Source organism: Bombina bombina, chromosome 9 (genome assembly GCF_027579735.1).
Source record: "Bombina bombina isolate aBomBom1 chromosome 9, aBomBom1.pri, whole genome shotgun sequence".
Classification (NCBI taxonomy): Eukaryota; Metazoa; Chordata; class Amphibia; order Anura; family Bombinatoridae; genus Bombina; species Bombina bombina.
The window spans coordinates 68,054,101-68,072,417 of record NC_069507.1 but is presented as its reverse complement, the minus strand read 5'-3'; the positions used below and the strand labels follow the sequence as shown (position 1 = coordinate 68,072,417).

The window sequence follows — 18,317 nt, the reverse complement described above, 5'->3', positions numbered from 1 at the left end:
GTCGAAAGGCTTGCGAAGCCTTTGATAAATCAACCCCTATGTCTGAACTTCACATGAGTATCAGATTTTTTTTTCAGACAAAGTAATGTTTATTTCCACTCCCCCTGTATCACGTGACAGCCATCAGCCAATCACAAATGCATATACTTATATTCTGTGAAGTCTTGCACATGTTCAATAAGTGTAACACTGTGAACATTTTTTTAATGTAAGTAAATTGGAAAGTTGTTTAATATTACTGCTCTATCTGAATCATAAAAGTTTAATTATGACTTGAGTGTCCCTTTAAACAAACTTTCACAATTTTCATTTAACAATTTTAAAAGGACAGCAACCTCAAGATGCTATTAGCCATAAAAATAAGAATTATGCAGAGTAACCAAAACTATACTGTGAGTTTTTTTGTCCAGTGTTTCTGCCATATATCTCTTAAAATTAGTGTTGAGGGTTCACAGCCCCAGTGAGGCTGGAGAGATTCTCAACTCTGCTATATGTTTCATTTGAATTGGTAAATGCAATAGATTAATTCAATCTGTCCCTAATTGGCCACGGTTAAATACATTTACTCAAGAAGCTTTCCAAAGGGTGTGTCCCTGGAGTGCAAAATCAAATTTTTTGCTAACAAAATGAAAGTTGTAAATGCCTTTAAGTGCATTATTTTGTGTATTTAACCCCTACAAATGAATTAAACACATACTTAAAATTATCCCCAGAGTAGAAATACTAGCAGCTAACAACACATCTGGTGCAGTAGTGCATTGCCTCTCCTGAGCCTAAATAGGTATGCTTTTTAACCCCTTAATGACCGCAGCACTTTTCCATTTTCTGTCCGTTTGGGACCAAGGCTATTTTTACATTTTTGCGGTGTTTGTGTTTAGCTGTAATTTTCCTCTTACTCATTTACTGTACCCACACATATTATATACCGTTTTTCTCGCCATTAAATGGGCTTTCTAAAGATACCATTATTTTTATCATATCTTATAATTTACTCTAATTTTTTTTATAAAATATGAGGAAAAAATGGAAAAAAACACACTTTTTCTAACTTTGACCCCCAAAATCTGTTACACATCTACAACCACCAAAAAAATCCCATGCTAAATAGTTTCTAAATTTTGTTCTGAGTTTAGAAATACCCAATGTTTACATGTTCTTTGCTTTTTTTGCAAGTTATAGGTCCATAAATACAAGTAGCACTTTGCTATTTCCAAACCACTTTTTTTCAAAATGAGTGCTAGTTACATTGGGACACTGATATCTTTCAGGAATCCCTGAATATCCATTGACATGTATATATTTTTTTTTAGAAGACATCCCAAAGTATTGATCTAGGCCCATTTTGGTATATTTCATGCCACCATTTCACCGCCAAATGCGATCAAATAAAAATAATTGTTCACTTTTTCACAAATTTTTTCACAAACTTTAGGTTTCTCACTGAAATTATTTACAAACAACTTGTGCAATTATGGCATAAATGGTTGTAAATTCTTCTCTGGGATCCCCTTTGTTCATAAATAGCAGACATATATGGCTTTGGCGTTGCTTTTTGGTAATTAGAAGGCTGCTAAATGCCACTGCGCACCACACGTGTTTTATGCCCAGCAGTGAAGGGGTTAATTAGGGAGCATGTAGGGAGCTTGTATGGTTAATTTTAGCTTTAGTGTAGTGTAGTAGACAACCCCAAGTATTGATCTAGGCCCATTTTGGTATATTTCATGCCACCATTTCACCACCATATGCGATCAAATTTAAAAAAACGTTAAATTTTTCACAATTTTAGGTTTCTCACTGAAATTATTTACAAACAGCTTATGCAATTATGGCACAAATGGTTGTAAATGCTTTTCTGGGATCCCCTTTGTTCAGAAATAGCAGACATATATGACTTCGGCGTTGCTTTTTGGTAATTAGAAGGCCGCTAAATGCTGCTGCGCATCACACGTATATTATGGCTAGCAGTGAAGGGGTTAATTAGGTAGTTTGTAGGGAGCTTGCAGGGTTAATTTTAGCTTTAGTGTAGAGATCAGCCTCCCACCTGACACATCAGACCCCCTGATCCCTCCCAAACAGCTCCCTTCCCTCCCCCACCCCACAATTGTCCCCGCCATCTTAAGTACTGGCAGAAAGTCTGCCAGTACTAAAATAAAAGGTTTTTTTTAATTTGTTCTTTTTTTTTTTAGCATATTTACATATGCTGCTTTGTAGAATCCCCCCTTAGCCCCCAACCTCCCTGATCCACCCCCAAAACAGCTCTCTTACCCTCCCCCTCTGCATTATTGGGGGCCATCTTGGGTACTGGCAGCTGTCTGCCAGTACCCAGTTTCAATAAAATAACGTGTTTTTTTAAAACAAAAATAGAAATTCTGTAGTGTAGATTCACCCCCCCTAACAGACAAACCCCAACACCTTAATTGATTAATAAATAAAAAACTTTTATTCCCTTTTTTATGCTTTTTTTTTTTAACTTTATTCTGTAGTGTAGCGGTTCCCACCCGCTCCCTCCCCGTGCACGCGCCCGCCCCCGCCCTTCCGTGCACGCGCGCGCGTCAGTGCGCGCCCCCGATCGCCCACGCCCACGATCCCGCCCCTCCTGCACGTCGCCAAGGCCATCGATGGCCACCACCCGCCTCCCACCAGCCTCCCACCCACCAACGCGGTAAGCCAACAATCTCCGGTGCAGAGAGGGCCACAGAGTGGCTCTCTCTGCACTGGATGGCTTAAAAATGTTATTGCAGGATGCCTCGATATCGAGGCATCACTGCAATAACCGGAAAGCAGCTGGAAGCGAGCAGGATCGCTTGCAGCTGCTTTCCAGACTGAGGACGTGCAGGGTACGTTCTCAGGCATTAACTGCCTTTTTTCTGAGGACGTACCCTGCACGTCCTCAGTCATTAAGGGGTTAACAAAGGAAACCAAGAGTACAACGTACATTTGATAAAACCGGTAGATTGGAGTCTCTTAAAGGCCATTATAGCAACAAAAGAAATGTTATGCTCTATTTTGTTAAACCATTAAAATTTAATTTTGTTTTATTTATGCCCCTTTAATTACTTATATATGGTTATGTGTATATAAAAAATACTTTATAACCAAATATATAAAATATACTTCTTAAAAGGATATTAAAAGGCACTAGGAAGTTAATTTCTCTAATGGCTGTAAATCATGTATCACTTTCACGTTTTTCAGCATTTGGGTAACAATTCCCTTTAACACAAACACAGAGGCAAGTCCCATTTTCTTTAGATGCAAGTCAGGATGGGCTCCTCCAAATAAGTTAAGTGGTGGGAGTTTGACAGTTTCATTAAACAAAGTGTTACTCTGTTCTAATATTGTTCTGACACTACTGATATGTCAATCTAATATTCCAAACACAAATTGTTTATAGGTCCAATAACCTTTTAACGCTGTTATGTGGTTCTATTACGTCCTAACCGCGCCGGGCTTTAGCGCAGTTAGGACAGAATAGAACATCCTAGCCATTTGGCTGTCCTGAAGCCAACGGCGATTCCAAGATGCAGTCGTGGTCTGGAGGGCTTGCCTAGCGTCATAGAGACGCCACTCTGACCCAATCCTATTATTAACATCTGGCAATCACGTGCACGTTGTTCCTATGTAGACAAATTAACCCTGTCATCAAAGGGTTAACTGCCAAGTCAAAGTTGTGCTCATAAGGGTATTTTATGAGTGGGATAAGCTTAAGGCTATAGTACAAACTAGATACGTTTATAAGTTTAGGAAATATTGGGCCAATAATTCTTATCTGCCGTCAAAATCTACGTTTCTATGTTTCAGTTGAGGATATAGCCAATGATTAGGGAATACACATGTATTCCTGTCTCTCACTTGTTTACCAGCTGCATACTTCTTTAAAGTGGCACAAGTTATTAAAGGGACATTAAGGTCAAAATAACTTATGATTCAGATAGAGCATGCAGTTAAAAAGAAAAATAAAACTTTCCAATTTACTTCCATCGTCGAAATGTACACAGCCTTTTTATATGCAACACTTTCTAAGGCACCAGCTCTTACTGAGCATGTGCAACATTTCACAGTATATAAATTTGTGATTGGTTGATGGCTGTCACATGATGCAGGGGGAGGGGAAAATAGAAGTAACTGAAATCTGTCAGGAAAAAAAAAATCTGCTACTCATTTGATATTCAGTGTTACTGCTATGGCATTGTCTTTTTACTATGCATTTGTTAACTGTTAACAGTTTAATTTTAATACTTAAACATGATGTGTGTTTTTGTTTAGATTTGAAAAAGATCCTCAGAAGATGAAGAGATGTGCCAAGAGATGTAAAGGTTGGAAAAGACCCAAAAGAAAAAACACAAAGAAAAGAAAAAGAAACTGACCTTAGTAAAAAAGCTAAGATTATAATTGGTGTGAAAGATGAAGCAAAATGACTTGAGAAGGCCTCTTCATACAGGACTAGCCATGTGTTTATTACATCCTAGTTACAAATCTTCTTTACTTCAAACACAAAAAGAACCATTTTATAGAAATATAGTATGAATCATCAGTCTATATTCTTAGTGAGTTCTATATTGTATAAGAGCTGTAAAGGTTTTCATTTTAAAATGACAACAAAAAGTCACATATACATAGCATATATCGGCAGTTAATTATTATTATTGGTAATTTGTAGAGCGCCAAAAGATTCTGCAGCGCTAGTTAAGAAATATTTGTATATAAAATATATATCTTTTAAAGTAATTTAACACTGCCATTATCTTAGCAGAATTTACAAGGTGTTGCAAATCAAGAGTCGTTCAGAGGTACACCTCTTGAAAAGCCAAGTGGAATCTATGTTCCTGGTCTCATTTGCTGGGGACAGTTGGGGACAGATTTAAAATGATGATCCAACCAATCACTGTATATAATATTGCAGGGTCAGCTATATTTCAAATAGAGTCAGCAGGTTCACTGAATGATATGAATCAAGCTGAAAATGGATGAAAAACACCTGAGCTATTTTGTGACATTTACCAAGTTTTTGCTAAAAAGACTGGAATCTAGGGGGCCAATTTATCAAGTGCCGGGCGGACATGATTTGCTGTAGCGAATCATTTCTGCCCGGCATCGCTAAATGCTGAGAACATACGCCGTCGGCATTTATCATTGCACAAGCATTTCTCTTGAAATGGTTGTGCAATGCCGCCCCCTGCACATTTGCGACCAATTGGCCGCTAGCAGGGGGTGTCAATCATCCCAGCGCTACGGAATTTGGCGGCGCTATACAAATAAATGATAATAATAATCCCGATCGTAGCAGATTGGGATGATAGCAGTCCGCCACATAAAAGGTCACGGACAAGGAGCAACGGTCTTATGACTGCTGCTTCTTAACTTAAGTTTCAGGTGGACCTGAAACTTTGGGCGGATTCAGCAGCATCCGCTGCTTGATAAATTAGGCCCTAAGTCTATGTTTCTTTTATTTGTTTACTTTCCAGACAGTATTGTTCATGTGTTTAATAGCAATTTCTCAAAATCATAATAATGTATTTTTTGTGTTTGTAAAAAAGGATTACTGTCAGAATAAAGTTTTCCTGTAGTAAAATTGTCTTCAGAAGTATGAGCATTTAGTTGAACAAAGATCTCATAGATAAAGAAACATCACTTTCACAATAGGGCACTTATTTCACATTAAAATAAATGAAAACTTCATTACATAATAGTTTTTATTTAATCTATTGTGTTGTCACTGCTCTTTCTACAAGAAAGCTTCTGTAAGTTCCAATTTCCTTTGAGGCGCCAGTTTCTACCTAGCATTTGCAAGAGTTCACAGTGTATATATATATATAAAACAGTAAAATATATAGTAATAGTGGTCCATTTTTTCTGCCATTAAATAATTTCAACAGGATCAAATCAGCAGTACAGGATACAATAGCCATATACTATTTAGATAACATTTCCAACAAATCAATTTCCCAGTAAGTCGCAGAAGAGCTGATTTAAATGTTCCAATTGAAAAGTGCCGTTTTCAATTTGTTCCACACACATATTAACTCTGTGTTTGTTTAAACTGGCAACATTGTGTGTATAATTAGAGACCAGCATACATAGCCCATCCACAAACATACAATCATTCCCTTATAAGGCTCGTATCAATATTTATAATCCATATTCCCATAGTTTCTATAACAAGGCTTTAGTTCATTGGATTTGGACGCAGTACGTTTTAATACTCACATAACCGCTTGGGTGATACTGAGGGTTTGCTGTCTTAGAGTATTATGGGATTCAGTAGCACTAGGAGGGTTTCCAGTCTCTTTGCTGGTAGCTTTGCAGGTACAAACAGCATACAGGAGAAGGTACTTAGTGCATACAGTACACCTTCTGTGTAACAAACAGCATACAGGAGAAGGCACTTAGTGCATAAAGCACGCCTTCCATGGAACCACCAGCCACAACGGCAACGAGCATGGAAAGGCCATCAGCGGTGAACAGCTGTTCTCACCACCAGCAAACACTGCTACGCGCGTTTCACCTTGGTGTGTAAAGGCTTCATTCGCCTTGAATCTGATTGGGCCCTTAGCCCTTTACCTTTTAAGTGCACGAGACTCCGCCTATTCATTCAGCCATCGGTGAAATATTAGTAATTAATTTGTATGCTGATTTGCTGATTTATATACAATATATACATTATTCACTTTCATATTGTACTAATAAAACAAACTTAGTTTGGGAATATATATATATATATATATATATATATATATATATATATATATATATATATATATATATATATATATATATATACTTACAGCAGACATGTAGAGGTTTGTAATAAAAGTGAAGTCGGCAGTATCATTATTTTAAAAAGTGTATCTCAAACATATTTGAAAAAGAGTAATAGGATAGGGTTATATGACAAGTATAAATCCTTTGTAAACAAAGATTGAGCCACTTAGACTCCCAAAAATGGTGCAAAGTTCATTTTCTAATTTAGCCCATTTGGCTTTAGGCTCTTCATATTATATATCTATTTGCACTCCTTCTATAGAAGGATTCTATTCAAAATTCCTCCCCCTTTTTTTAGATCAATAATTTCAAGACCTCTAAATTTTAAAAGATTCTTGTTACTTGAATGTTGATCCAAAAAATGCCTCTCTACACTACTACTCAATACATTTATTTTTGATGTCCCTCTTATGCTCCTTGATCCTCTCGTTTAGTTCTCTGTATGTTTTCCCTGTGTAGTACATGGGACAATCACAGAAGACCATGTAAATTACACCTTCACTTTTACAGGTAATATGGCCCTTCACTTTGTGATAGGTGCCATTTTTATCAACAAAATCTTTGCCGACTATCATGTTTTTGCACACTGAGCAATGTGAACACCTAAAGTTGCCATCTCTCTTTTTCTCCTCCAGCCAGTCTCCCTCGTTAGTTTTTATTAAGTGGCTGTGTACCAATTTATCCCTTTAATTAGGAGCTCTCTTTGGGGTCATTAGGGGTGTATTTCCAACAAATCTCGAAATCGTTGAGTCTGCCATTAAGACATACCAGTGTTTTTTCAAAATAGCACGTATATCCTGCCATCTATTATTATTTTTACACTGTATGTGCTTATGATTCTGCTTAAGTCTTGGTTTGATTTATAATCCTGTTTATTTTCATTGTACAGTAGTTCATCTCTACTTTTGTTTTTTGATTTTTCAAAGGCTTTATTCAAGGTTTGTTGGGAATTCCCCCTCTCTTTGAAACATTTTTTTAGGGTTGTTGCTTCATCTTTGAATTGTTCAAAGCCAGTGCAGTTCCTTCTGTGTCTCAAGTACTGACAATAGGGTATATTTTCAATCAGATTTCTGGGGTGATTGCTATCAAAGGAGAGCAATGCATTTCCTGCTGTTTCTTTACGAAAAGTAGCAGTTTTCAGCTCATTATGAACAGTCATAATTCGCAAATCTAGGAAGGAGACCTCAGTGGTACTGTTGGTATTGGTACATTTTAAGTTCCATTCATTCTTATTTAACTGAGTGATAAATTCAATCAGTTTAGTTTCTGTGCCTTCCCAATCGATAAATTGAATCCACAGTGCCACTGAGGACTTGCAGCTGCAATTTAATATATGTTCCTGTTCCCATTTCCATAGATACAGACACACATATGTTGGGGCACAACAAGTACTCATTGCAGTACCTAGTATCTGTTCATAATATTTATTTTTAAAAAGGAAATAATTGTGATGTACGACAATAATTTTATAACAAAGTCTGTATGGTTGTTATATTCTGGACCTCTTTGGTCTAAAAAGAATTTGCAAGTGTCCATGCCTTTTTGGCGGGGAATGCTCGAAAACAGAGCCTCCACGTAGATTGCCACCAATATGGTGGATTGGTGGAGATTCCATCCAATTTTCTAAGGACATCCAATTGTGTCCTTAGAGGGACACTGAACCCAAATGTTTTCTTTCGTGATTCAGATAGAGCATGAAATTTCAAGAAACTTTCTAATTTACTCCTATTATCAAATTTTCTTCATTCTCTTGGTATCTTTATTTTAAATGCAAAAATTTAAGTTTAGATGCTGGCCCATTTTTGGTGAACACACTGTGTTGTTCTTGCTGATTGGTGGATAAATTCACCCACCAATAAACAGGTGCTTTCCATGTCCTGAACACAAAAAATGGCTTAGATGCCTTCTTTTTCAAATAAAGAAAGCAAGATAACGAAGAAAAATTGATAATAGGAGTAAAATTTGCTTAAAGTTGCATGCTCTATCAGAATCATGAAATAAAAATTTTGGGTTCAGTGTCCCTTTAATGTACAATGGCAAATTTAGAAGGCTTGGACGTAGGCAAAAGTCGACATATTGAGATATTTTCTCTGTGAGGGAACGCATCCCTGAGATAATTGGTCTCCCAGGTGGTGGGTTCCTCAGCTTATGTAATTTTGGCAGGGTGTAGAAGGTAGGTGTAATAGGAGTTTTGAAACTTTTGACAAATAAAAATTCAAATTCTTTTTGAGTAATCAGGCCTTGCGTTTTAGCCTTACTCAAAATTCCAAACAGTTCATCACAGTATAACCTTGTAGGGTTAAATCTTAGGACATTGTATTATTTTTTTTGTCCCAAAGAAGACGGTGGCATTCATCAATGTAGTCATCACAATTCATAATGACAACATTGCCACCCTTATCCGAAGGTGTATATATATATATATAGGAGGGGCAAAGTTTCCCAAACCTCAAAATGCCTATAAATACACCCCTCACCACACCCACAAATCAGTTTAACGAATAGCCAAGAAGTGGGGTGATAAGAAAAAAGTGCGAAAGCATAAAAAATAAGGAATTGGAATAATTGTGCTTTATACAAAAAAATCATAACCACCACAAAAAAGGGTGGGCCTCATGGACTCTTGCTAATATGAAAGAAATGAATTTATCAGGTAAGTTCTTACATAAATTATGTTTTCTTTCATGTAATTAGCAAGAGTCCATGAGCTAGTGACGTGTGGGATAATGAATACCCAAGATGTGGATCTTCCACGCAAGAGTCACTAGAGAGGGAGGGATAAAATAAAGACAGCCAATTCCGCTGAAAAATAACCCACACCCAAAACAAAATCTTAATCTTATAATGAAAAAAACTGAAATTATAAGCAGAAGAATGAAACTGAAACAGCTGCCTGAAGTACTTTTCTACCAAAGACTGCTTCTGAAGAAGAAAACACATCAAAATGGTAGAATTTAGTAAAAGTATGCAAAGAAGACCAAGTTGCTGCTTTGCAAATCTGATCAACCGAAGCTTCATTCCTAAATGCCCAGGAAGTAGAGACTGACCTAGTCGAATGAGCTGTAATCCTTTGAGGCGGAGTTCTACCCGATTCAACATAAGCATGATGAATCAAAGACTTTAACCACAATGCCAAAGAAATGGCAGAAGCCTTCTGACCTTTCCTAGAACCAGAAAAGATAACAAATAGACTAGAAGTCTTTCAGAAATCTTTAGTAGCTTCAACATAATATTTCAAAGCTCTAACTACATCCAAAGAATGCAACAATCTTTCCTTAGAGTTCTTAGGATTAGGACACAATGAAGGAACTACAATTTCTCTACTAATGTTGTTAGAATTCACAACCTTAGGTAAAAATTTAAATGAAGTTCGCAAAACTGCCTTATCCTGATGAAAAATCAGAAAAGGAGACTCACAAGAAAGAGCAGATAATTCAGAAACTCTTCTAGCAGAAGAGATGGCCAAAAGAAACAAAACTTTCCAAGAAAGTAATTTAATATCCAGCGAATGCATAGGTTCAAACGGAGGAGCTTGAAGAGCCCCCAGAACCAAATTCAAACTCCAAGGAGGAGAGATTGACTTAATGACAGGTTTTATACGAACCAAAGCCTGTACAAAACAATGAATATCAGGAAGATTAGCAATCTTTCTGTGAAAAAGAACAGAAAGAGCAGAGATTTGTCCTTTCAAGGAACTTGCAGACAAACCTTTAATCCAAACCATCCTGAAGAAACTGTAAAATTCTAGGAATTCTAAAAGAATACCAGGAAAAATGATGAGAAGAACACCAAGAAATGTAAGTCTTCCAGACTCGATAATATATCTTCCTAGATACAGATTTACGAGCCTGTAACATAGTATTAATTACGGAGTCAGAGAAACCTCTATGACTGAGAATCAAGCGTTCAATCTCCATACCTTCAAATTTAAGGATTTGAGATCCTGATGGAAAAAAGGACCTTGCGATAGAAGGTCTGGTCTTAACGGAAGAGTCCACGGTTGGCAAGTAGCCATCCGGACAAGATCCGCATACCAAAACCTGTGAGTCCATGCTGGAGCCACCAGCAGAACAGACGAACGCTCCTTTAGAATTTTGGAAATCACTTTTGGAAGAAGAACTAGAGGCGGAAAGATATAGGCAGGATGATACTTCCAAGGAAGTGACAATGCATCCACTGCTTCCGCCTGAGGATCCCTGGATCTGGACAGATACCTGGGAAGCTTCTTGTTTATATGAGAAGCCATCAGATCTATATCTGGAAGTCCCCACATTTGAACAATCTGAAAAAATACCTCTGGGTGAAGAGACCACTCGCCCGGATGTAACGTCTGGCGACTGAGATAATCCGCTTCCCAATTGTCTATACCTGGGATATGAACCGCAGAAATTAGACAGGAGCTGGATTCCGCCCAAACAAGTATTCGATATACTTCTTTCATAGCCAGAGGACTGTGAGTCCCTCCTTGATGATTGACATATGCCACGGTTGTGACATTGTCCGTCTGAAAACAAATGAATAACTCTCTCTTTAGAAGAGGCCACGACTGAAGAGCTCTGAAAATCGTACGGAGTTCCAAAATGTTGATTGGTAATCTCGCCTCCTGAGATTCCCAAACCCCTTGTGCTGTCAGAGATCCCATACAGCTCCCCAACCTGTCAGACTTGCATCTGTTGAGATCACAGTCCAGGTCGGAAGAACAAAAGAAGCCCCCTGAACTAAACGATGGTGGTCTGTCCACCACGTCAGAGAATGTCGTACAATCGGTTTTAAAGATATTAATTGCGATATCTTTGTATAATCCCTGCACCACTGGTTCAGCATACAGAGCTGAAGAGGTCGCATGTGAAAACGAGCAAAGGGGATCGCGTCCGATGCAGCAGTCATAAGACCTAGAATTTCCATGCATAAGGCTACCAAAGGGAATGATTGAGACTGAAGGTTTCGACAAGCTGAAACCAATTTCAGACGTCTTTTGTCCGTCAGCGACAGAGTCATGGACACTGAATCTATCTGGAAACCTAAAAAGGTTACCCTTGTCTGAGGAATCAACGAACTCTTTGGTAAATTGATCCTCCAACCATGTTCTCGAAGAGACGATACAAGTTGATTCGTATGAGATTCTGCTAAAAGTGAAGACTGAGCAAGTACCAAGATATCGTCCAAATAAGGAAATACCACAATACCCTGTTCTCTGATTACAGATAGAAGGGCACCGAGAACCTTTGAAAAAATCCTTGGAGCTGTTGCTAGGCCAAACGGCAGAGCCACAAATTGGTAATGCTTGTCTAGGAAAGAGAATCTCAGAAACTGATAGTGATCTGGATGAATTGGAATATGCAGATATGCATCTTGTAAATCTATTGTGGACATATAATGCCCTTGCTGAACAAAAGGCAGAATAGTCATTATAGTTACCATTTTGAATGTTGGTATCCTTACATAACGATTCAATATTTTTAGATCCAGAACTGGTCTGAAGGAATTCTCCTTCTTTGGTACAATGAAGAGATTTGAGTAAAACCCCAGCTCCTGTTCCAGAACTGGAACTGGCACAATTACTCCAGCCAACTCTAGATCTGAAACACATTTCAGAAATGCTTGAGCCTTCACTGGATTTATTGGGACACGGGAAAGAAAAAATCTTCTTGCAGGAGGCCTTATCTTGAAGCCTATTCTGTACCCTTGAGAAACAATGTTCTGAATCCAAAGATTGTGAATCGAATTGATCCAAATTTCTTTGAAAAAACGTAATCTGCCCCCTACCAGCTGGGCTGGAATGAGGGCCGCACGTTCATGTGGACTTGGGAGCTGGCTTTGGCTTTCTAAAGGGCTTGGATTTATTCCAGACTGGAGATGGTTTCCAAACTGATACTGTTCCTGTAGGGGAAGGATCAGGCTTCCGTTCCTTATTATGACGAAAGGAACGAAAACGATTAGCGGACCTAAATTTACCTTTAGATTTTTTATCCTGTGGTAAAAAAGTTCCTTTCCCCCCAGTAACGGTTGAAATAATAGAATCCAACTGTGAACCAAACAATTTATTACCCTGGAAAGAAAGGGAAAGCAAAGTTGACTTATAAGACATATCAGCATTCCAAGTTTTAAGCCATAAAGCTCTTCTAGCTAAAATAGCTAAAGACATATACCTGACATCAACCCTAATGATATCAAAGATGGCATCACAAATAAAGTTATTAGCATGTTGAAGAAGATTAACAATGCTATGAGTATTATGATCTGTTACTTGTTGAGCTAAAGCTTCTAACCAGAAAGTTGAAGCTGCAGCAACATCCGCCAAAGATATAGCAGGTCTAAGAAGATTACCTGAACATAAGTAAGCTTTTCTTAGAAAGGATTCAATTTTCCTATCTAAAGGATCCTTAAAGGAAGTACTATCTGCCGTAGGAATAGTAGTACGTTTAGCAAGAGTAGAGATAGCCCCATCAACTTTAGGGATTTTGTCCCAAAACTCTAATCTGTCAGATGGCACAGGATATAATTGCTTAAACCGTTTAGAAGGAGTAAATGAATTACCCAGATTATTCCATTCCCTGGAAATTACTTCAGAAATAGCATCAGGGACGGGAAAAACCTCCGGAATAACTACAGGGGTTTTTAAAACCGTATTCAAATGTTTAGATTTAGTATCAAGAGGACCAGACTCCTCTATTTCTAATGCAATTAAGACTTCTTTAAGTAAAGAACGAATAAATTCCATTTTAAATAAATAAGAAAATTTATCAGTATCAATCTCTGAAACAGAACCTTCTGAACCAGAAAAATCAGTATCAGAAACAGAATCAGAATGATGATGTTCGTTTAAAAAGTCATCTGAAACATGAGAAGTTTTAAAAGACCTTTTACGTTTACTGGAAGGAGGAATAACAGACATAGCCTTCTTAATAGATTTAGAAACAAAATCTCTTATGTTAACAGGAACACCTTGAATATTAGATGTTGATGGAACAGCAACAGGTAATGGAACATTACTAAAGGAAATATTATCTGCATTAGAAAGTTTGTCATGACATTCATCACAAACAACAGCCGGAGGAACAGTTACCACAAGTTTACAACAAATACACTTAACTTTGGTAGATCCAGCAATAGGCAGCGATTTTCCAGAAGTAGCTTCTGACTCTGGGTCAATCTGAGACATCTTGCAATATGTAATAGAAAAAACAACATATAAAGCAAAATTATCAAAATCCTTAAATGACAGTTTCAGGAATGGGAAAAATGCCAATGAACAAGCTTCTAGCAACCAGAAGCAAATAAACAATGAGACTTAAATAATGTGGAGACAATAATGACGCCACATCCGGTAACGCCAACACTTTTGGCGCAAAAACGTCAAAAAAATGTCGCAACTTCCGGCGACAAGTATGACGCCGGAAATGACACAGAAAATTTTTGCGCCAAAAAAGTCAGCGCCAAGAATGACGCAATAAAATGAAGCATTTTCAGCCCCCGCGAGCCTAACAGTCCACAGGAAAAAAGTCAAATTTTAAGGTAAGAAAAAATTGATTTATTCATATGCATTATCCCAAATATGAAACTGACTGTCTGAAATAAGGAACGTTGAACATCCTGAATCAAGGCAAATAAATGTTTAAACACATATATTTAGAACTTTATAAAAAAGTGCCCAACCATAGCTTAGTGTGTCACAAAATAAGACTTACTTACCCCAGGACACTCATCTACATGTAGTAGAAAGCCAAACCAGTACTGAAACGAGAATCAGAAGAGGTAATGGTATATATAAGAGTATATCGTCGATCTGAAAAGTGAGGTAAGAGATGAATCTCTACGACCGATAACAGAGAACCTATGAAATAGACCCCGTAGAAGGAGATCATTGAATTCAAATAGGCAATACTCTCTTCACATCCCTCTGACATTCACTGCACACTGAGAGGAAAACCGGGCTCCAGCCTGCTGTGAAGCGCATATCAACGTAGAATCTAGCACAAACTTACTTCACCACCTCCATGGGAGGCAAAGTTTGTAAAACTGATTTGTGGGTGTGGTGAGGGGTGTATTTATAGGTATTTTGAGGTTTGGGAAACTTTGCCCCTCCTGGTAGGAATGTATATCCCATACGTCACTAGCTCATGGACTCTTGCTAATTACATGAAAGAAATATATATATATATATACACACACTTAATGGTATACTTAATGGTTCTGAGAGATATAGATAGAGATCTCCTCTTACTCAGAGCATTTTGACAGTTTTTCACAGTTAGACAGTGCTAATTAATGTGTGACATAAAGATAACATTGTGCTCACTCCCGTGGAGTTATTTATGAATCAGCACTGATTGGCAAAAATGCAAGTCCGTCAAAAGAACTGAAATAAGTGTGCAACCTGTAGAGGCTTAAATACAAGGTAATTACAGTGGTAAATGTATATTAATATAACAGTGTTGGTTATGCAAAACTGGGGAATGGTTATAAAGGGTTGATCTATCTTTTAACCCCTTAATGACAACTGACGTACCAGGTACGTCCTGCAAAAACTGACAGTTAGTGACAATGGACGTACCTGGTACGTCAGTTGTCTAAGAGAGTGCTGGAAGCGATCGCAATCGCTTCCAGCAGCTCTCAGGGTATTGCAGTGAGGCCTCGATATTGAGGCATCCTGCAATACCCTTTAAAAAGCATCCGATGCAGAGAGAGCCACTCTGTGGCCCTCTCTGCACCAGTAGCGATGGTGCCGTTGGTGGGTGGGTGGTCGCTTACAAGGGAGGCGGGTGGGCGGCCCATCGCTCCCCGGCATCCGGTTCCTTCAAGTGCTTTGTGCACGCCGGATGCTGGGAGCGTGCGGAGGGGGGCCTGCGTGCATGTGTGCGCGCGCGCAGCAACCACTGCCACCAATGACTAATGAGAAGAGAGGGGGGGCAGAAAAACAGAATTTATGTTTACCTGATAAATTACTTTCTCCAACGGTGTGTCCGGTCCACGGCGTCATCCTTACTTGTGGGATATTCTCTTCCCCAACAGGAAATGGCAAAGAGCCCAGCAAAGCTGGTCACATGATCCCTCCTAGGCTCCGCCTACCCCAGTCATTCGACCGACGTTAAGGAGGAATATTTGCATAGGAGAAACCATATGGTACCGTGGTGACTGTAGTTAAAGAAAATAAATTATCAGACCTGATTAAAAAAACCAGGGCGGGCCGTGGACCGGACACACCGTTGGAGAAAGTAATTTATCAGGTAAACATAAATTCTGTTTTCTCCAACATAGGTGTGTCCGGTCCACGGCGTCATCCTTACTTGTGGGAACCAATACCAAAGCTTTAGGACACGGATGAAGGGAGGGAGCAAATCAGGTCACCTAAATGGAAGGCACCACGGCTTGCAAAACCTTTCTCCCAAAAATAGCCTCAGAAGAAGCAAAAGTATCAAACTTGTAAAATTTGGTAAAAGTGTGCAGTGAAGACCAAGTCGCTGCCCTACATATCTGATCAACAGAAGCCTCGTTCTTGAAGGCCCATGTGGAAGCCACAGCCCTAGTGGAATGAGCTGTGATTCTTTCGGGAGGCTGCCGTCCGGCAGTCTCGTAAGCCAATCTGATGATGCTTTTAATCCAAAAAGAGAGAGAGGTAGAAGTTGCTTTTTGACCTCTCCTTTTACCGGAATAAACAACAAACAAGGAAGATGTTTGTCTAAAATCCTTTGTAGCATCTAAATAGAATTTTAGAGCGCGAACAACATCCAAATTGTGCAACAAACGTTCCTTCTTTGAAACTGGTTTCGGACACAGAGAAGGTACGATAATCTCCTGGTTAATGTTTTTGTTAGAAACAACTTTTGGAAGAAAACCAGGTTTAGTACGTAAAACCACCTTATCTGCATGGAACACCAGATAAGGAGGAGAACACTGCAGAGCAGATAATTCTGAAACTCTTCTAGCAGAAGAAATTGCAACTAAAAACAAAACTTTCCAAGATAATAACTTAATATCAACGGAATGCAAGGGTTCAAACGGAACCCCCTGAAGAACTGAAAGAACTAAATTGAGACTCCAAGGAGGAGTCAAAGGTTTGTAAACAGGCTTAATTCTAACCAGAGCCTGAACAAAGGCTTGAACATCTGGCACAGCGGCCAGCTTTTTGTGAAGTAACACAGACAAGGCAGAAATCTGTCCCTTCAGGGAACTTGCAGATAATCCTTTTTCCAATCCTTCTTGAAGGAAGGATAGAATCCTAGGAATCCTAACCTTGTCCCAAGGGAATCCTTTAGATTCACACCAACAGATATATTTTTTCCAAATTTTGTGGTAAATCTTTCTAGTTACAGGCTTTCTGGCCTGAACAAGAGTATCGATAACAGAATCTGAGAATCCTCGCTTCGATAAGATCAAGCGTTCAATCTCCAAGCAGTCAGCTGGAGTGAAACCAGATTCGGATGTTCGAACGGACCCTGAACAGGAAGGTCTCGTCTCAAAGGTAGCTTCCAAGGAGGAGCCGATGACATATTCACCAGATCTGCGTACCAAGTCCTGCGTGGCCACGCAGGAGCTATCAAGATCACCGACGCCCTCTCCTGATTGATCCTGGCTACCAGCCTGGGGATGAGAGGAAATGGCGGGAACACATAAGCTAGTTTGAAGGTCCAAGGTGCTACTAGTGCATCCACTAGAGCCGCCTTGGGATCCCTGGATCTGGACCCGTAGCAAGGAACTTTGAAGTTCTGACGAGAGGCCATCAGATCCATGTCTGGAATGCCCCACAGCTGAGTGACTTGGGCAAAGATTTCCGGATGGAGTTCCCACTCCCCTGGATGCAATGTCTGATGACTCAGAAAATCCGCTTCCCAATTTTCCACTCCTGGGATGTGGATAGCAGACAGGTGGCAGGAGTGAGACTCCGCCCATAGAATGATTTTGGTCACTTCTTCCATCGCCAGGGAACTCCTTGTTCCCCCCTGATGGTTGATGTACGCAACAGTTGTCATGTTGTCTGATTGAAACCGTATGAACTTGGCCCTCGCTAGCTGAGGCCAAGCCTTGAGAGCATTGAATATCGCTCTCAGTTCCAGAATATTTATCGGTAGAAGAGATTCTTCCCGAGACCAAAGACCCTGAGCTTTCAGGGATCCCCAGACCGCGCCCCAGCCCATCAGACTGGCGTCGGTCGTGACAATGACCCACTCTGGTCTGCGGAATGTCATCCCTCGTGACAGGTTGTCCAGGGACAGCCACCAACGGAGTGAGTCTCTGGTCCTCTGATTTACTTGTATCTTCGGAGACAAGTCTGTATAGTCCCCATTCCACTGACTGAGCATGCACAGTTGTAATGGTCTTAGATGAATGCGTGCAAAAGGAACTATGTCCATTGCCGCTACCATCAACCCGATCACTTCCATGCACTGAGCTATGGAAGGAAGAGGAACGGAATGGAGTATCCGACAAGAGTCTAGAAGTTTTGTTTTTCTGGCCTCTGTCAGAAAAATCCTCATTTCTAAGGAGTCTATTATTGTTCCCAAGAAGGGAAGCCTTGTTGACGGAGATAGAGAACTCTTTTCCACGTTCACTTTCCA

General features: G+C 39.4%; 2 protein-coding genes across 2 annotated transcripts in view; one reads left to right on the top strand and one right to left on the bottom strand.

The window, feature by feature from the left end:
- Positions 1-5,687, top strand: part of LOC128639929 (C-X-C motif chemokine 9) — a 25,732-nt gene extending 20,045 nt beyond the window's left edge. The window contains exon 4 of the mRNA XM_053692196.1: positions 4,267-5,687. Coding sequence (XP_053548171.1) covers positions 4,267-4,366 — 100 coding nt within the window. The 3' untranslated portion in view covers positions 4,367-5,687. The remainder of the gene's footprint in view (positions 1-4,266) is intronic.
- The window catches only part of RASSF4 (Ras association domain family member 4), a 479,342-nt gene that overhangs the window by 362,648 nt on the left and 98,377 nt on the right, over positions 1-18,317 (bottom strand). The gene's annotated exons all lie outside the window — the stretch shown is intronic.